At 40.6% G+C, this 19,849-nt stretch overlaps 2 protein-coding genes across 14 annotated transcripts in view; one reads left to right on the top strand and one right to left on the bottom strand.

Annotated features, from left to right (window-relative positions):
- LOC109528543 (protein kinase C-binding protein 1-like) overlaps nt 1-13,483 on the bottom strand; it is a 20,820-nt gene extending 7,337 nt beyond the window's left edge. The window contains exons 1-8 of one of the 12 annotated variants that reach the window (XM_019891297.1): nt 13,469-13,483; nt 12,854-12,957; nt 12,637-12,696; nt 8,683-8,896; nt 8,354-8,530; nt 3,656-3,726; nt 2,179-2,339; nt 1,103-1,324 (exon numbers count right to left, since the gene is read on the bottom strand). In XM_019891297.1, coding sequence (XP_019746856.1) covers nt 1,103-1,324; nt 2,179-2,339; nt 3,656-3,726; nt 8,354-8,367 — 468 coding nt within the window. In that variant the 5' untranslated portion in view covers nt 8,368-8,530; nt 8,683-8,896; nt 12,637-12,696; nt 12,854-12,957; nt 13,469-13,483. Of the gene's footprint in view, nt 1-1,102; nt 1,325-2,178; nt 2,340-3,655; nt 3,727-3,838; nt 5,550-5,842; nt 5,946-6,652; nt 6,742-7,341; nt 8,321-8,353; nt 8,531-8,682; nt 8,897-11,979; nt 12,040-12,193; nt 12,408-12,636; nt 12,697-12,853; nt 12,958-13,468 lie in introns of those variants that run through there. The other 11 variants (XM_019891308.1, XM_019891296.1, XM_019891298.1 and 8 more) reach the window with 11 other exon arrangements.
- A 74-nt stretch (nt 13,484-13,557) lies between these two features.
- Nucleotides 13,558-19,849, top strand: part of LOC109528564 (translocating chain-associated membrane protein 1-like 1) — a 13,136-nt gene continuing 6,844 nt past the window's right edge. For both annotated transcript variants that reach the window (XM_019891352.1, XM_019891351.1), the window contains exons 1-7: nt 13,558-13,968; nt 16,224-16,284; nt 16,378-16,496; nt 16,714-16,830; nt 16,909-16,967; nt 17,097-17,181; nt 18,607-18,677. In XM_019891352.1, the coding sequence (XP_019746911.1) occupies nt 13,849-13,968; nt 16,224-16,284; nt 16,378-16,496; nt 16,714-16,830; nt 16,909-16,967; nt 17,097-17,181; nt 18,607-18,677 (632 nt within the window). In that variant the 5' untranslated portion in view covers nt 13,558-13,848. The remainder of the gene's footprint in view (nt 13,969-16,223; nt 16,285-16,377; nt 16,497-16,713; nt 16,831-16,908; nt 16,968-17,096; nt 17,182-18,606; nt 18,678-19,849) is intronic.

Below are 19,849 nucleotides of genomic sequence, written 5' to 3'. Positions count from 1 at the left end.
CACACACACACGCACACACACACACACACACACACACACACACACACACACACACACACACACACACTATGGCTGAGCGATTCATCTAAAAGTAATCGTCATTTCAATTTCAGCTTCTTAGGATCATAAAAACATAAAAATCGAAGAAAAACGATGAATGTGCAGAACAGCGCTGTTTTTGCATGTTCTGAATTGTCAACGCACCCGAAAGGCACCATGTTGCTTGTAAAGCTGTTTAATTAATGAAACCTGAGATGGACTTAAATGCAAAACAAAAAGAATTATATACGGTAACTTTGATGAGGGTTTTCTAATCATTTTTTTCCCATGTGGTAATTTTAGAATCCAATTTTTTCTTTACTTTTAAAGTTTTCTGTTAATGTGTTTAAATGTAATCATTATAGGTTCTTTTAGTAATTTTGGAAAGCTACTTTTGTTTCCTCTGCTTTGCTTTTGCGTATATACGAATATACTTTGTTTTAAAAACATCGCCAGTGCTAATGCCAGTAGGCAATGTAAAATCCTTTTGACGGGCTAATACAAAATTACCATTGAGTTCCGGGATATGTATTCCATCAAATATGGAATATCCATGCACAAACGCTGTAGTAAGACATACAGACAGGTAATATAAGAATACACAAAGGCATGTATTCTTCATAATCTGTGAAGAACAAGTTTTATTAACACGGTTCAATCGCAACTTTCTTCTTCTACTCTTCATCTTAGTGTGTACTCCACACTGCCCCTTAGAGGCCAAGGCATACACAGCAAGAATGTTTTATTTATCGTTTGTATTTATTGTTATGATCTTAATATATTATTATTTACTTCATTACAAATCGATTATATGGTTGTTCTTTAAATTATATTTAGAGTTTTAGTAGTTGAATAAATAGTGAGTTTTAAAATCTATGTGATGATGTTTGTTCATTGTGATTTCAATATCAATAAAAAACATAATGAATTAGTCCCATAATCACAGAGCCCTACCATACGCCGCACACACACACACACACACACACACACACACACACACACACACACACACACACACACACACACACACACACACACACACATTCACTATCCAGTGAGATACCTCACACTCGGGACAGAACCAGTCGCCCTCAGGCTCAGCTGGTAGTTTGAGGCACTTGGCGTGGTACACCCTGGGGCAGAGCTCACAGCAGAGCACCTGGCCCTCGCGGTGGCACAGCCAGCAGTAGAAGTCATTCCTGCCGTCCTGCGGTACAACATCAACAGGGTCTGTGGTGAGTGCTGGCTGCTTCATATAGTAAAAGGGACCATGTCTTAGCTCTGACTGAAATGCAGGCAAGAGAAAAAGGGGGCAAGTTTCAAAAAACACGCAGGAACAAAAAAAGATGCAGTGCAACAAAAATAAGGCAACAATACAGTGGGGTAGGCCGGTAAGCATGGACATAAAAGAAACTCTCAACAAACTAATCTCAAAAACTGATCATGTGACAATTTCACCTGCGGTTCAAAGACAACTGGTTTAACAAGTTTAAGCATTGAGCAATTCAAAATAAATGTTAATCTTTTTACATTAGTAAACAGTACAGCTCCTAACTTACTGAATCTACTAGATGCAGGCTAAAACAAGTTGTTTTGAAATAATCATGTTTTTGTCACAAACTGTCATGTTTAAGTCTCCTATTTACTGTACCCAAATGTACAGTAGCCACTTAGTGTCAATGCTACGATCATACCAAGATCTAGCATGCAGAAAAAGATACACTTCTAGGTCGTGCTTGAACCAAAGTTGATGTCACATGTCAAAAAGTCTTCAAAACCACCAAGTGCAAATTATATTATACGGCAAAGTAGAAATACACTTTGCATTGACCATGCATTCTTCAAATCAGACTAACCAGAATATAAAGTTTCTTTTTCTACAAGCACATTGCGTCCAAGTTCAAGCTTGCAATATAAGTCACACTCAAAACCACCGGCCACTTATTACATACAGTACATGATGTGCTATTAAAAAAAAAAAAAAAAAAGGGATTTGAATTGAGTTTACGGGATGCAGTTCCTTATCCTTCAGTTGAATCGCAGAAGCAGCAACTCATTTTCAAAAAATATCAAACTGATAATGTCAAACCTGAGAATTTCACTCAACACAGCAGATTCTGAAAGAGTTGGTCCCGTTACCTGGTCTTTGCTTGAGGTCATGGCCCCAGGCTTCTTCTTTTTCTTGAGTGGACTGGAGGAGGTGTCAGATGGAGAGTGCCCATTGGACGAGTGGGTGGGACTGGACACCCTCCTCTTTTGTGGTGCCAAGGAGCGTTCTGCCGACCCCGGTGGATCGGGGGCTACATACAGATGCACAAACGGGTCATCATACATGACAGACCTTGTATGGGGCTCAAGGACTGGGTTAGCAATAAACCTTAACTTTACTTTTTTGAAACTTCCCAAAGCACACAGAATGGTGACAACAATAAAGATACCACTGACATCACTATAATTAGTGCACAACTGCATTTTGTGTAACACAAAAACTTATCACCATCACGGTCACAGAAGTAATGCTCAAGTGTGGCAATTTCGGAGTATACTGTTACATTAATGTATATTGTAAGACTGGAGGGGCTCCAGTTTAACCATCAAGGATTTGTGAACACAGAATCTGCAAAGTTCTTAGCCTGGATTTAGATTATGTTTTGAGTGACACAATTTCGATATGGTTGCGGCAGCAGAGGAAAAAAAAAAAAAAAAAAACGCATTAAATATCCTCCGATCAAAATCAGGCCTCTTACAAACTTGGACACAAATACAAACGGAATTGGATAAATTGGATAGCCGTCAAAGCAGTGTAAATGGATAGATTGGATATACTATATGAGGTGTGTCAGGAAAGATATATTTCAAACAATAACAGGATGATTCCCCCCCTTTAATTTTGGTCAAATGATCAGCCAGCATGTCTACGAAAAGATCATACTGCATTTGATTCATTCAGTGTGCGAGAAAAGGCGAGAGTTTTGCTAGGACAACTTGAGGCTGCCTCACTGTTCAGAACGGCCTGAACATCCGACAGTTCCAGGTCGGTAAGAACATCCCCACACTGAAGCACCCTCTCTAATTATACTACCTGGCTCCATGTGATTTTTTTTTTTTTTTTAAGAAATGAACAACATCAAGCTGGCCAAGATGATGTACAGTAGTTGCTATGGATCCTGAAAGAATCCTTCCAGGCGCACATGAAGGATGGGAAAAAAGCGTTTGACTCAAGGGGGATTATTTTGTTGGGGGAAACTTGTAGTTTGGATTTGAAGTATATTGTTTGTGACACCAGTCCTGAAACTTATCTGACGCATCCCGTACACTGTCAATGCAAGCCTGAAAGCATCAAAATACGGCAATTGGTGACGTATACACACTGATACACACATAAGTCCAGACCAACCAAACGCAACATTTAATGTTTAGATAATTTTTTGCTGCTGAAGTCTGAATAGTTATCTCCATGTACTTTGGACATTGGTGCAGACGGTTGGTTTTATGTGACTAGTGAATGGGAATACACTGATTCCAAATGTGGGTTCATAGAAATATACATGCGTAGAGACAATCGAATACAAGCGCTACAGTAAATGGGAACTGAGCACTTCAGCCTGTCACTTACCTTTGGACCGTGCAGATGCATCCATCCCTTCTACCACATCCGGCTCTGTCTTTATCTCTTCCTCAGCCAGACTATGGACAACAAAGCAAGCAAAGCCAGAGACAAAAAGAGATTCAAACACAAAGTCAGTAAGGGTGTTTCAAAAACCATGGTGGCATTAACAGTAAACAAGTGGAACACCACCGAGGGCACCAGGCTCCCAGAGGATCTGTCAACAGGGACTCAGCAGGTTTCCACTGGTATACATTCGTTAAATGTCAGCATCTCTGAGATATTGCCGACGGTAAAACCTTTGCCAGTCATTGGTAACAAATCAGGTGCAATTTGTTCTTTGTGTGGAAAGAGAATGGCAACAGTCGCCATTGCAACATTCCTGTCTGCTAAGAACTAGTCCACATTCAGAAAGATGAACATGGCTTGGGCATGGCATTGCCCTGTGTCTGTCTTTCATAGGACATTACAGTTCACAGCATTCAAGCTGATTTAACATTGTTTGGTTGACAGTAAAATTCTTTACTTGCGAGCTGGGTAAAAAATAGTCCATTTAACATTACAAGTCCTTGAAGGACCAATCATTGGTCCCCAATTTTATGCAACAAACAGCGAGGAGTGTAGATTTCTGTCCCAATTTATCTACAAACATTTTCAATGGAAGACACACACAGGCCACATTTAACATGCAGCACATTCAAAGGCTGACTTTCCATTTCCAGATTCCTTTTTTTTTTAACTCTTGAGATGGAAAGGACACTAGTAAATGCTACACCGTTTGCACCTTCTCCTTTGACAGAATGAGAGAAGGCTTTGCAACATGGATATGATCAGATAGTAATCAGCTAGCAGGCCACTCTCTTGACCAATAATATGTTCAGTGGAACTAGTGAACATGATGAATTTACGGGTCACAAACCAACTATCAAGCACACTTCTTCTATCTGAAAGGAAGGATTTTTTTTGTTTTGTTTTGTTTCCTTGTCCATCCAGCAGTATCTGTTCCCACATGAAGTTAATCAACTCATTGGTTTCCTGCACAGGTGTCAAACTCAAGGCGCAGGAGCCAGATCCAGCCCGCCACATCATTCCACGTGGCCCGCCAAAGCAAATCATGTGCATCAACTTGATGTTTCTTGCAAAGGTGCCAACTGTCTTCAGTTTTGAAAACGTTGGGATATTGCAAGCATTTATTTGTTTCCAATCCCTCTTTTAAAATAAATGTAGCATGAGAACAGTTTCCTGGTCTCTGACTTCAAAAATAGTAATTCATAGATTTGTTGTGTGTACGTAATCTGGGACAACCATATATTTATTTGAAGTCACACTGTGAACTTCAGTCATACTGGCCCTCTGCAGGAAACCCGAACTACGACAGGAATGAATTTGACACTGCTGGTTTAGTGCGTCTGAATCGACAATCTAAATTGGAATGGACATTAAAATATGATCTCACCACACTTTAAATCCACACTATTCCTTCATCCAGAGTATTAACAGAGAGGGTTGACAAGCCAACAAAGCAATTTCCCAATACCAAGACTGCTCTTAACACAACCTGTTATTCATGCAGAAATTCAAAATCAGCTTTTACACTTTTTTTAAAAGAAACTTGCATGGGGTCCTATCGGTCGGCCATGGGTTGAGCAGTTTCTTTACTGTGGCATATAGATATCTGGTTTCATCCCACCAACATTCACACATGCACACACCCAAACACCTCCAGGGCCTTCCTCTTCCGGACTAAGTGAACAAACAAGGCCTCTGTGAAAATAAGAAAAGGGTTAGCAGAGTGCTACATGCACCGAAGCCCTGAAAAGAGAGAACATTTGCCTTTGCCTGGCGATTCAGTGCTGCTCAACAAAAGGCCTGTGACCCCCACCCACCCACTCACACACACACACGCACGCACGCACACACGCACACACGCACACACACACACTCACACACACACACACACACACACACACACACACACACACACACACACACACGTCATAGACATGAAAAGACATTCCTGAAAGAACAAGGAATTTAGGATGTCAAAATGTATGGTGATCCAAAGAGCATTCTCAGATCAGCAGCTATGATCCATCACACGAGCAGGTAAATAAATCCTTGGCTGATTCTGGCATAGATTCCACACAGACGCACGTTGAAAAACATACTGACAGAATTCCTCTGTGCAAGTCGTACCTGATGGATAAAACGGAAACAACCCTGAGCCTGTGCCTTTATATTCCACTCCTGTGAGAGACGAGCAGGGTTCTCTCGTCACAGAAAATGGAGGCCACAGCTTGCTCCCCTCCCCCTCCCCCTCTACCCCATCCCCCACTCCTAGGCTCAGACTCAGACACTGGCACATCCATGCAGAAGGACCAGAGAGGTCTGTGGAGATCGCAATCCCAAAAAAAACAAAAAAAAAAACGATAAAAGCCAAACACACACAATAGAATATTTGGCAGATTATCTTTTAAACAAATATCCCCTCCCCCCCAATTTGGTCTTTTTCTCATTGCCTTTGAATGGAGAAGTCTTGCAACTATTACTGTGTATTCAAAAAAGCAGACAGGCCCTCAAACAGAATCCTACACCTCAAAACACAATGATTATGAATACAACAACCACATAACCAAAGAAGTAGCTTCTCAAAAGAGCAGATTACTCCGGAATGGTGCACACGGGAAGCAAATGGGATTTTTAGCTTTCACGTAAAAACATCCCGACCGCCCTGCGACACAAACCCCATGGGAGATGATCGGGTCTGCATTATGGAATCTCCTGAAACAAATAACACTTGCTTTGCCAAGAGAGACAATGTACAGACAACTGAAACAAGGTATGTATTTAACATATGCAAAAAGAAAAGAATCATTTTTCAATGGAGTCATTATAACTATCTGCTTTTCCTAATCAAAATACACATTCTTTAGCATTGCAAAGTCAAAACAAGGCCTCATTAGCAAATAAGATCCAAGTGTTCTTGAATAAAAGAACAGAATTGACCTGGATTTTGTATAAGGCTGAATCAAAGATGGCTGTGGAATTTTCCAGAAGGGCCTTCTCGTTGCTGCTCTCGCTCCGCTTGTCAATCTTTAACCTCTGCCGCATTTGCAATTGGCTGCAGGGCCAACAGGGTGGAACATTATTGGTCGGCTGAGTTATGCCACACGGATCACAGTGTGCCGGCACCCCTCTTCAAAAGCATTTTTTTTTTTTTTTTTTTTTTTTGCTGCAATGCAGAGATTTTTCTTCCTCCCCTCACGCAAGACAGTTCATTTCCCTTCAATGTACCTTGTCCTTCTTGATTATGACAATATAAACCAGAGAGGACATTAAGAGGCCCTCTGTTAACAACACCATGACGTTAGCTACTGCATACATATAAGTCAATGTCACACTATGACAATGGCTGTTTTAGGGGTTGTATGGTAGCTAACACCTTTTCCTAAGTATGCCTCGGCATAATAAGGAAACATTCACTTTGCTGAAGCTAATTAAACACAAGTGATCCACCGTATACTTCTCACAGTCGATGTCAAAAACAGTACAATACATTGTTTTACCCTGTCGTTCTGTCTTGTAAAAAAAAAAAAACAAAACATGACACCTCCTGAAATTTACCAATGCTAATAAATTAGTCACTGCCATAGATTAAAAGAATAATAATACTAAAAACAACATGTTTTACTGACCTTAACAACACCCAGAGATTTTCCAGGAAATTAAACCTACATTCACATTAAATATGTTTCACTGTGTGGGCATCTGTGTGAGGAGTAAAACCTCAGCCGAGAGATCCCTGAGCACAAAATGGCCACTGTGTGAGGATAAGAGAGAGGAAGAAGCAGTTTCACAATAGTGCAGTGTAGTCGGTGTTGCCTTGGAATGTAAACTCAAGGCCTGTGGCTGTAAATCAAGGAAACCAGCGTCTTCATCTTATTTTTGAAGTTTGGAGAGGAATAATTGAAAGAGGATACACCTCCAACTTTAAATATGCCTTATAGGGGATCCTTTCACATAAATGGAGAGCAAAAAGCAATCCACTGAGTTTTACATTGTTGCCAAAATATGTACTTTACGTGCCACCTTAAATGGTACACGTATAATAGTTGCGATTGTGTAATATTCTGTCATTAATAAAACAAAAAGATCTGTACTTTTCATCCATTGTAAGCAACTTCTACTCCCAGCGTGTCTATTCGCTGGCCTGGTATGATGCAGAGGAAAACAACACAGAGTTAATCACCTGACAAAGGATATACAATAAGCCCTCCCCTCCTATTCCTCCTCCAAAGCCCATCCCCCACTCGTTCTCTGCCAGGCTACAATACAAGGGAAGGAGATGTGGGTGCCATCAAAATCTACAACTTCGTTGCGTTATTAAAAAAAAGGAAATGGATTTGCCATGGTCCACTTTTCCTTATGTATGGCAGCCTGCATGTCAGGGGCACCCATGTGACCCTGAGACAGAGATAGAGAGCAAGGGTGAGAGTCGTTACCCAACCCCCACCTTCAGCCTCAGCATAGTGAAGCACAGAGGCCTGGCGAGGCCTCCAATCCGCCCCAGCTCCTCCTCCTCCTCCTGCACACTAAACTGATTTCAATGTGTGCACATTCGTCATGAAACCAACAGTCACCACAACAACGAGAAGGAAGCCATGCTGTAACGAGAGAGTTGAGCTAGAATATAAAGACAGAGCTTACCTCTGTGGATGCATGGCTGTCTGACACACTGTTATGTCAACACTTAAAAAACATGGAGGACACTCTCAGTCCTCAGCCGGGGAAGGCTCCGCTCTTCAGGCAAGGCGATCAGGCCCTAGTGTTGTTAGCCAGATCCTGACTGGTTGCCCTGCATGCAGGCAAGATGATACGCAGCATCTGATTGGACGAAACGTTTCCTGAGTAATTATCTTTGTTCAGAGCAGGCAGGGGCAGCAATGCGAGTGTTAGAGACAGAGAAAGAAAAATAAGCAGACTGCTATGCCCCCAAAAACAATGTAACGTGACTAATATGAACATTTTTTACATACAAACCACACGTCAGCAGTTTCCAAGAGTAGATCGTAGAAGAAGCTGCCTTTTCTTTTGCCTAAAGAGGAAGAAATGGGAGCACGTAGAGGTCGAAGCAAGACACCGTGGCTACTCTGGACAAGCCTGATTTTTTTTATATGGAGAGGGCCTTTGTTTAAACTCCTCCCTCCCTTCTGGCCGTTTTCAGTGAGATGACAGACTGGAGCTCTTCACCTTTGACAAAAAAATACAGTCAGAATGATACTGTTAGACAATGCACAAAAACTATACTGGAAAATTAGTTTCAAATGTTTTTTTTTTTTTTTTTTTTTTTTAAACAAAGCTCACCAAAGGAATGTTCATGACCTGCTTTTCACTGCTTCTCACTAATCTAATAATGTCATAGCCTAATGACAAAATTAACATCAAGTCGACCCCCACTATTTGTGGGGTGTGGGGATTGCATATATTTGACACACTTTGAAAAAAAACACATTTCTTCAAACCCAAATATTTTTCAAGAAACGCTCATAAATATTTAAGTTTTACACGAAATATGCGGGCAACATGAGGGAACCACCCCAAACAATAGTAAAACATTTTTTTAAAGTGGGGAAAAGAAATCTGTGATTTTGCAGGTGCTGAACTGTGACTATGCGGGGGTCGGCAACACGAGGCTCTCGAGCCACATGCGGCTCTTTAGCGCCCTAGAGGTTTTTCAAAAATGTTTGAAAATGGAAAAAGATGGGAGGGAAATATATTTTTTTGTTTTCATATGGTTTCTGTCAGAGGACAAACATGACACAAATATTATTAACATTTTCCGATGCTGTAAAAATGTGTCGAATAAATATTAAATGTCAAAATTTCATCAACGAATATTTGCGTCATAGCCTGAGACAAACGTTTCTATTCGCAGGGGGGGATGTCAGTCAGGGGGATGTTGAAAAAAAAAAAAGCTGCTTTTCATGTTCAATTCACCGAGGGTACTTGCTAAGAATGGGAATATGGGCGGCCAAGAGAAGCATTTTTAAACGGTACACTTGAGCTACAATAGTTAGCATGCTGCGAAAGTGTGTCTCGTGCCTCGTTCATCTCAGCAGCCGTTATGGCTGTCGCTCATTATGGCATGCGTGTGTAAGTGTGTGTGTATGCACGCGTGTGCGTTAACGGGTCGATCGCAGGAGGCTGGTTGTTCGAAAAGTAGATCCGTCAAAAAAGTTTGGGCACCCCTCCTCTACAGGAAGAATTGCAAGGGGAAAAAAAAAAAACTTTTAATCGTGAATGCTCGTTGTGAATTTGTAGCCAACTTAGTCATGTTGATAGCAGGTTAATATAGCTCATATAGATACATACAGCATGTGTTGCCTTCATTATAAGGCTTTTTATTTTTTGCGGCTCCAGACATATTTGTTTTTTGTTTATTTTGGTCCAATATGGCTCTTTCAACATTTTGGGTTGCCGACCGCTGGTATGGTGGAACCTTGATTTACAAATTTATTTGGGGAATGGATCATACGTTACAGCCATTTTTTTTCCATCAAATTGAACTATTTTTTTCACACCCTAAAAACACTCAATACAGTACAAATTTATTGTTTTGTACTCTTTCATGGCATAACGAAATGGCCAATACAGTTCAAAATTATTGTTAGTAAACATTAAAAAAACTTTTGAATTGTTTGAAATGTTTTTACGTTGATCCAAACCCCACTGGTGCTCGGAGTGGAAAGTGTGGGTGGGAGAAGCACTCGCTGCAGATTTCGACTAATTGTTCTCTCATCAGGTACATCTTTTGAGTGGTACTCAAAGATTTCTCTGGATCATGGTATCAGAACCATGGATGATAAAAAGAAAGCAGAGGCCATCAGGGCGGACTTTGCAGCGAAATGTTAACCTATCCTCTGTCAGTCACAATTCACGATACTGAGATAATATTTTCTGAATTGTCGATGCAAACAGTGAAGTTTGTGCTTTGAGAGGCTCTCATTACTCCATACAGGGATCCAAGCATAAAACATGCACTAATAACATGTTTTTGCTGAAAAAAATAGTAGAAGTTGGTAGTAACAGTGGCAACGTAAGATGGCTGTGCTCCGGCTTTAGCCACGAGGGGCCTCTTGATAGCCCATTCGTATACGAGCCCGTGCATGCAGCTGGTTAACGCGCTTCCTTTTTTTCCCCTATTACAATTTCATTGCAAAGATAAGGGCTTGTCCAAAAAAAATCTAATAAATAAAGAACAGTAACCTGTACCAAAAATAACATGGTCAAGAGACACGCACACATACTTGCTCAAACAACACCCATAAATAATAATCGGTAAATACACGACAATCATTTCGAGCTGCATGCCGAGACTAAATCTAGGCTAACGTCCATTACCTCTGATGGGGACATTTGCCCATGCTAACATGGCTGCCACAAATGTCCACACATTGCCTTTGATGGGAAAATAACGCCTGCACTATTCTACTGTTATGCGAGAACAGCGGCACACGATAGATAGATAGATAGATAGATAGATAGATAGATAGATAGATAGATAGATAGATAGATAGATAGATTACAAATCTCGAACAGAGCATGATGAGCATGTCAGTTACAGATGTAACAAAGATTTAATTTAACACCTGAATATTGTTACTACATTTCCGACATCTGCAGAATCTCATCTCTGACCCTGCCTGTCAAAAGGACCCTGCTCTGTGACATTTCTACCAGCGCTTTTGCTCCTGTGTGTGTATTATGCAAATAAAATATGGACTAAGAAAACAATGTGCGCTTTATTTTAAATCAGTGATTAATTGATTTATTAAGTATTTGGCGTTTTACCATGAAAATGCAAAATTCGTAACCATCGGATGCAAAGTTAAATTGTGTGGCTATCATTACATAATGTGTGGTATCTTGTGAAATGTTTTGACTCTATGGTGGAAGATCACTGCCTTTGACTAACAGTTGTATCAATATGATGTATTTATTCAGTAGCAATATTTTATATATTTAAATTAGGTAGGCTACAAATAAGAAATATTCAGTTTGTTTATGTGCATGTTGTGAATGGGAATAGGCGTGGTTTGAATAGATAACAAATACGTCAGACCTAACCGAATGACAAATCAAAACGACAAACTTGAAGTAGCAAGAGAAGTGAATGGCTAACGAGGGGCTCGAACCCTCAAATCCTACAATTATAAATATCACGATATACCGACTTAAGTTAGATGGGCACGCCACATCCCGATTATCACAATCTGAAAAAGCATGAAGCTGTCGTTCATGATTTAAAGTCAAGTAAATCATAATCGTCTTACAGAGAACGAAAGCAGCAGTTGAGGTGGAGTCGCTTTCCGTGGTCGGTCGCACACTGACACCTACCAACCAAAACAAGGACAATGTTAGGCGGGGTAAAAATCAAGCTACATTTCATACTATAGCCTTACAACATTTCAAATGCATGGCAATGGATACCAACAATACCACACAACCAGTTAAAGTTACAAAAAGTAGGTGTCTGAAAATATTTACCTGAGTACTGCTATCCGCCCCTCCGCTGTCTACCTGATATCCAGGATTCGATCATATAGATTGGATGACAGATAGATGAGACTCTGCTTCTTAAGGTCACTTGGCTTTGTTGGCAAAACATATGGGAGTTATTCACAATCAGCAAACTAATAAAGGTGAAAATACGCACACACACACAAAAAATAACAACAGGTAAACGGTATGGCTTTGGCTTTCTCGGTGGTGGTAGACTTCGATCTTTGACGCATCCACAGCACCTCCAGCTGGTGGGACCACTTAGTGAATGGCTAACGAGGGGCTCGAACCCTCAAATCCTACAATTATAAATATCACGATATACCGACTTAAGTTAGATGGGCACGCCACATCCCGATTATCACAATCTGAAAAAGCATGAAGCTGTCGTTCATGATTTAAAGTCAAGTAAATCATAATCGTCTTACAGAGAACGAAAGCAGCAGTTGAGGTGGAGTCGCTTTCCGTGGTCGGTCGCACACTGACACCTACCAACCAAAACAAGAAGGACAATGTTAGGCGGGGTAAAAATCAAGCTACATTTCATACTATAGCCTTACAACATTTCAAATGCATGGCAATGGATACCAACAATACCACACAACCAGTTAAAGTTACAAAAAGTAGGTGTCTGAAAATATTTACCTGAGTACTGCTATCCGCCCCTCCGCTGTCTACCTGATATCCAGGATTCGATCATATAGATTGGATGACAGATAGATGAGACTCTGCTTCTTAAGGTCACTTGGCTTTGTTGGCAAAACATATGGGAGTTATTCACAATCAGCAAACTAATAAAGGTGAAAATACGCACACACACACAAAAAATAACAACAGGTAAACGGTATGGCTTTGGCTTTCTCGGTGGTGGTAGACTTCGATCTTTGACGCATCCACAGCACCTCCAGCTGGTGGGACCACTTCCATAACACGCATCCATCGATGGATCATTTTTAGAGATTGTTCATAGATCTGTTTCGTTTTCTCAAAAAAAAAAAAAAAAACCGTACACTTAAGTACTGAGCAAGTCAGTAATCCCAATTCTTTACGAAGTAAATCCAAATGAGAACTAACGCGAGATGTTTCGATTGAGTTTGATTGTTTCTGATGCTGTTCTTGGATGTCGCGATACTTAAGGTTACGTGTCAGGCACAAAATACGTTCTATTTGACCGGGTGCGTACATTTGATAGGGCGATACATTAGCAGTCTTGACATTTGCACGTCGTAAGCAATACTAAATCTTGAAAAAACGAGAAACCTACAAGCATGCTTGTATATTCATCCAAGATATTCGAGCGTAAATGTGCCGCTTAGGTCTTTTCAAGTGGAGTGGGTTCGCCTACGTCAATAACAGGGCGGTACTTGAATGGGCTGTTCAGGAAGGGCCCCTCATCATCTGGCATTACTAGGCTGTTATTATTTCATGGGTGTTAATTACGCTTTGGTTAATGTTTGGTTCGCTGCGTTGTTTCGGGACACTTAACTAATGAGCAGTGGACCGCTGGACTGCGGGGGAGAGATCGACCCAAAAGGGAAGGGAGACAAAAATCCATCGGCTGAACTCGCAGGCTCGCAGCGGTAGGATCGCGGCATCCCGGAGCAGGAGGAGGCTGAGGCCGAGAGACCCGCCTGTGAGCCATGGGTTTCCGCAAGAAGAACAAGAGCCCACCGGTGCTCAGCCACGAGTTTGTGATCCAGAACCACGCCGACGTGGTGTCGTGCCTGGCCATGATCATTCTGCTGGGCCTGATGTTTGAGGTACTGTACTGTATGGATGCAATCGTGCTTATTAGCCTCCTAGCATCTGTGAGGTTCCGTTAGCTGGCATGACAGCACATGTATTCTTTGAGGGGCCTATACAGCATGAACGTGATATTAAGAGTTATTGTTTTTAAATGCAGTGCAATAAATGCATTGACACAATGTCACACTGGCATTTTGCAGACAGCATAGTTAGTGTAATATATAGTGCAATATTTTAAACAACTGCAGTAGAATTAGTAAATAAAAACAAAGATAAAGGAAAATGTAAGATAATGAATACAGTACCCAAAAAGAATACAAAAAAAACAAGAGAATAAAACATAATAACAGGTTGCAAGTTGCATATGCTCTTTTCTTACTGCTTATGCAAGATAAGGAGTTTACATTTATTGAATCCATCCATTATCTCAGACGGTTGGTTATCCTCACGAGGGTGGCAGGCATGATGGAGCCAGGGGTACACCCTGAAATGGTTGCTAGCAAATTGCAAGACACACACACACACACACACACACACACACACACACACACACACACACACACACACACACACACACACATATATATATATATATACACACACTATATGCCCAAGATGTATTTAACAAAATGTAAACAGGAATACACTGGAGGAACTAACTCAAAAACTCACTCAAATAAAGTCCAGCAAAATCACAAGAAATCAAAGTAGCAAAAACCTAAGACAGAAAACAAAACATGACACGTGCACAGAGACATACACAATGAACCGACATCGACTGGTCGGGCAGGGAGTCCTTTTAACCAAACATGAACTACTGACACAATGGCCAACAGGTGTGCAGCTGTAGGTGGCGCCCTACAGTGCCACCTGTTGGTCACAAACAGATCCATGACAGAAAATCTCTTTTCCAAAATTAGATCAATTAAAAAAAAGATCAAGTTTGCCATTCATTGTCTATTATGTCTTTATTGTGTATGGTTTGTCTATTAACTGTTTTGAGCAGGCTTAGACATAGCCATTTTTTTCATTATTTGTAGAATCATCATGTCTGGCTAAACTAATCAAAATGGATTTATAACATCTTTAAAAAGGGTGCCTCACATGTACTGGTGTTTATCAATGACATATTTGACACTCATCCAGCCATCCATTTTCCATCAGAATTGCAGATAGGATGGATCTTATTCCAGCTGACTTTGGGAGAGTGGTGGAGTAAACAACGGATTGATCATTAGACAGTGTCAGGGCAGACCGTAGGTGTGTCTATCCTAGCCCATTTTGTTGGGTGCTGAAGCACCCCCATACTGAGAGGTGTTGAAATGACAGAAAAAAGTCTCCACGTAAACCCGACACTGTGAGCAGTCTTACGATCATGTGGAATAGTTTGAGTGAGCAACCCTGTCTAATCTCAACAAGAATTTCGTCATCTCTTCCACCTAATATCAACACATTATTATCATTGCAATTCTGCTGCATTCAACTGTTGGCCATTATTTATGTTGTTAGGTAATTAATTAGCTGACATTTTTTTCTTGCTAGTAAACAATACATGTGGTCAGACAGTACCATGTCCTTTTTGACTTGCAATGAGAGAAATACGCTTTTGGCATCCTAATGCACTAGTCTTAAAGCCAGGGTGTTACTGACTACCCAACTGACTAGATGCCCATCATCATTGAAACTGTTATTTAGTGTCTGCAGGTGAGAGCACCTTTTTTTTTTCCAGTGGTAAATTGTGAAAGTGCAAGATGACCAAATGCCCCCAAAACTGTCAGCACCCCTAACCTTCTTATCCTAGAATCGCCCCTGGGTTAAACATAGACAAACAACTGTGGGTTCAGTCCGCAGCACCACTGACTGACTGGCGAACAGTTCAAGGTGTCGTTTTGCCCTCATGGAGCTGAAATAGGCTCCAGCTCTCACATAACACTGAACAATATACAAAACAATATACAGTCTTTCTCAGCGGTACAGAATATATGGAGAGGTGTTTCTATACTTGTCTACGTTGCGTTTGAAGTGGCACAAACTTAACTTGATATCCCTTAAAGCGTAGTCAGTTCCACATTAATTCGACTTGCTCCTCACTTTCCCTTGTATTTTTGTCTAACAGATCATTAGAGTGGAGAACTTGTTTGCACTTAGTTTACAACCAGGCTGCAGAATGAAAATAGTTTTCAAACATATTTGTCACGTCATAACACATTCTACATAATCTATAAGCAAGCTACTGAGTTAGTCCATCAACATTTTCTTTGCATTCCAGGTCACAGCAAAGTTTGCCATCATGTTCATCACAGTCCAGTACAACGTCACGCACGTTATTGGTGAGTGGAAGGCTTGACGTCAGGTGATCATCTCGTCTCAGAGTTCAGTTTCAGCAGGCTCATTTACTTCTGTGTGTCTGTTTTTCTTTTCAGATGAAAAGAATGATCCGGTGAACCTTTACCATTATGGTCCTAAAGATGTGGCTACTGTGTTTTTTTACCTTCTAATTGTTGTCATTCTTCACGCCCTGATACAAGAGTATATTCTTGATGTGAGTACCGGTATACAAAGCCCTACAATCATACTTTGCCTCTTGTAACACTCTGCCTAAATATAATGGCTATTTTATATTGTTGAACTTTTCAAACATTTTTTTTACATAAGTGTTACTATTTTGGCCTTAATTTGGCTTCTTTTTTTTCTTGTAAGTATACATAATTTCCATGCTTCATATCCCAATGTAATGTGTTGGTCTTGTTTGGTTCCAGAAAATGAATAGAAGGCTCCATCTATCAAAGACCAAACACAGCAAGTTCAATGAATCAGGGCAATTGGCAGCATTTTACCTGTTCTCCTTCATTTGGGGCTGCAGCATCTTGACAGGGGTAAAAACACATCTCTTTATTTTGTCGCACTCTACTTTCCTATAATCTCTTTTTCTTTCCATCTTTTGTTTTTGATAGGAGGACTTTGCAAAAAATCCCACTTTCTTATGGGAAGGTTACCCACACACTCACATGGTGTACGTAAATATTTCCTTTCATGTCACAATTTTGATTTTAAAAAAAATATATCATGCAGCGCAAGAATGAACTGCTTACAAATGGTTGGTACCCAGGTTGAACATAGGCACAATATCTGCTCTGCTCAGTTTTCAGGTCAAGTTTTTCTACATTTGCCAAATTGCCTATTGGCTCCATGCACTTCCTGAGCTATACTTTCAGAAAGTACGCAAGGTAAGGCTCATTTGTAAAAACCCTGTATGGTAGCATATGATCAAAGTCCTTGTGTTTCAGTTAGGATTTGAAGGTGGCATGCACCCATAAACACGAAGGTAATGTGCTTGCACCGCAAAGTTTTCTTTGACATTTACTATTGTAGCTGAGCTTTTAGTGGTGCTTTATAGCTGCTGAAATAAATCACACTTTAGTTCCACACATCAGTTTGAAGTTTATTTATATGAGCTGAGCAGCAAATGGGAGCAGAGGGATGTCAATGTTTAGATTAACTGGAAGAGAGATATTTTGAAATTTCCCTGTAGAGGAGGGTGGGGGCTGCCTTTAGTGAGAGGTGTGCTACATCCTGAACTATCTAATCATCAGCCAATCACAGGTCAGACATAGAGTGTCAAACACAACCATTCTCATTCACATTCACATACTTGTTGGACGTTTTCCATTAACCTGATATGCTTTTTTTTTATTGTGTGAGGAAACGAAACGAAAATGGAGAACCAACACAAGCACAGGAAGTTTCCAACATGCAAACTCCACACACAAACTAATGAATATACTGTATTTCTTTCAAACTGGGGTTTCTTAGAGAATATAAGTAAGTACAGGAATAGGTGTGGAATTGTTCACAAAATCCACGGTTCTATTCCTAACTGATAGTCATACTTTCTACCCATTATCTTGCTGCTGTAGACTGTAAATTCCCCCAGTGTGGGACAAATAAAGGATATCTTAATCTTAATATACATATCATTCATAAACATATAGGCGAGTTCAGCTCATGCATAAAGTAATCTCTAAAGTCACCTCTTCATTTTTGGAATATGGACACATGCAATTCTCAGCTTTGTGAAACACCACAACACTGGATTTGAAATGAAACACGCAAGATGCACATTAAGATGCACACTTTTAGCTTTTTTTCAGGGTACAATATTTAATTCCAAAATCAGGTGAACATTGTAGGAATGATAACAGTTTATGTGTATGCCTCCCCGTTTTTAAGCATTGCATATCCTCGGGTTAAAGCCAAGTGTTGGTGAAAATCCCAACTCCTCAGTCACGAACAGAACGTTTTCCAGCGGGTTATCCAAAATAATTCCAAGTCATCCATTTAATGTACCAGAAATCTTGTGCCGGAGAAATAAAGACCGGGTTGTGGTGGCTTACAATGGTGACACTCGCGTCATGAACCCACCTGGAGAAGCCTTTGAGGCGGGACGTGCGCCGCTGCAATATGAGTAGCTGCCGCGTTGCATGAAGGATATGACACACATGTCCTGTTGTGAATGAACCAAACGGAATACAGAATTACTAAACTCAAACTGTCAAACTGAAGGGTCTGGATGGTTTTCAAAAACGGTTCCACCCAAGTAAGTCACTGAGTTTGTATCCCTGACTCTTTTCTGATTTGTCATCTGTCTCTAGGAGGACATCCCTCGCCAACTCTACTACATTTGCCTTTATGTTGTTCACATCACTGGTGCCTACATCTTAAAGTGAGTACAAATATACGTAATGTATGTCATCCGCAATATGATTTCAACTGACTAGGCCAACAACAACTGTGCTACCGTGTTTGATTACACACGGCTCGATAAACCAGAAAGGAGGAATATTACCGGTCTTTCATCTTTCATGCAAGTGAAATGAAAACAGTTTCCAGGTGTCATAGTAACACATCTTATCTTCACTTAGTTCCCACGTTAACTTAGAGAGAGAGAGAGAGAGACAGAGAGAGAGAGAGAGAGAGAGAGAACCACACAAACAGAGGGTATGTAGAATTACTAATAATATTAAATATAAGTAAATTATTAGATATTGAAGATGGTTTCTAACACATACGCCATTTCTGATTCAGAAACATGCCACGACTGTTTTTCTTATGGTTCAGTGTGAAGGCACTGATGACACACAAACTACCAGTCCCATAGTGTAGCACAACAGCTGCCTTAGCGCACAAAAGGTGACCTGTAATCATGTCAGCTCTGTCTACATGCGAACTGTGTGTATGTTTGGTAGCGTCACATGTGTCAGCAGCTGTTTTTCTATGATGAATGTTAAAAGCTCTTGGACTGGAGGGAGTCCATTCAAAAATATGCTCCTGGCAAACTGGTGACAATGGTTCACTTTTACCGTCTTTCAAGCTAAAAGCAAATTGGCCAGGTCAACCAATCTGGACAGCGAGTTCATTTCAATCTGCAACACAAGATTGCTGCGTTAATGCACAGTGCCTTTTTGTGAGCTCTGGCCTTTGTCAAATCTCATTCTTTCAACCCAAGCAGGGGCACTATTATTTTTAGGTCAACACCTTCCAATAATTCACTATTCAGAGATGAAAGTCCTCCGGATTTTCCCGGAATTCCGGGTTTTTCAAATTTTTATGAAAATTTCTCCGGAGAATTGAGGAAAATTTGCATAATCCGGATATTTGTTGACAACATTGAACGAAGACGCGTTTGAGTTCGTTGTATTGCTTTCACGAGCGTAGCCATATTGAGGCACTAACACTAGTAACAGTAAAGAGATTTTTGTTTGTGTAATAACGACAGAAGGCATGATGGCGTTTGACTAATTGTTTAGTAGAACGAATGGCAACTCGCAACAACAGTAGCAAGCGTCATTTTGCCTCTTGGGTTATACCATCTCAACTAGAACGTGGGGGATAGTC

The sequence above is a fragment of the Hippocampus comes genome, unplaced genomic scaffold (genome assembly GCF_001891065.2).
Source record: "Hippocampus comes isolate QL1 unplaced genomic scaffold, H_comes_QL1_v1.1 scaffold174, whole genome shotgun sequence".
Lineage (NCBI taxonomy): Eukaryota > Metazoa > Chordata > Actinopteri > Syngnathiformes > Syngnathidae > Hippocampus > Hippocampus comes.
Note: the sequence above shows the minus strand (reverse complement) of the source record. Positions and strands in the feature narration are given on the sequence as shown.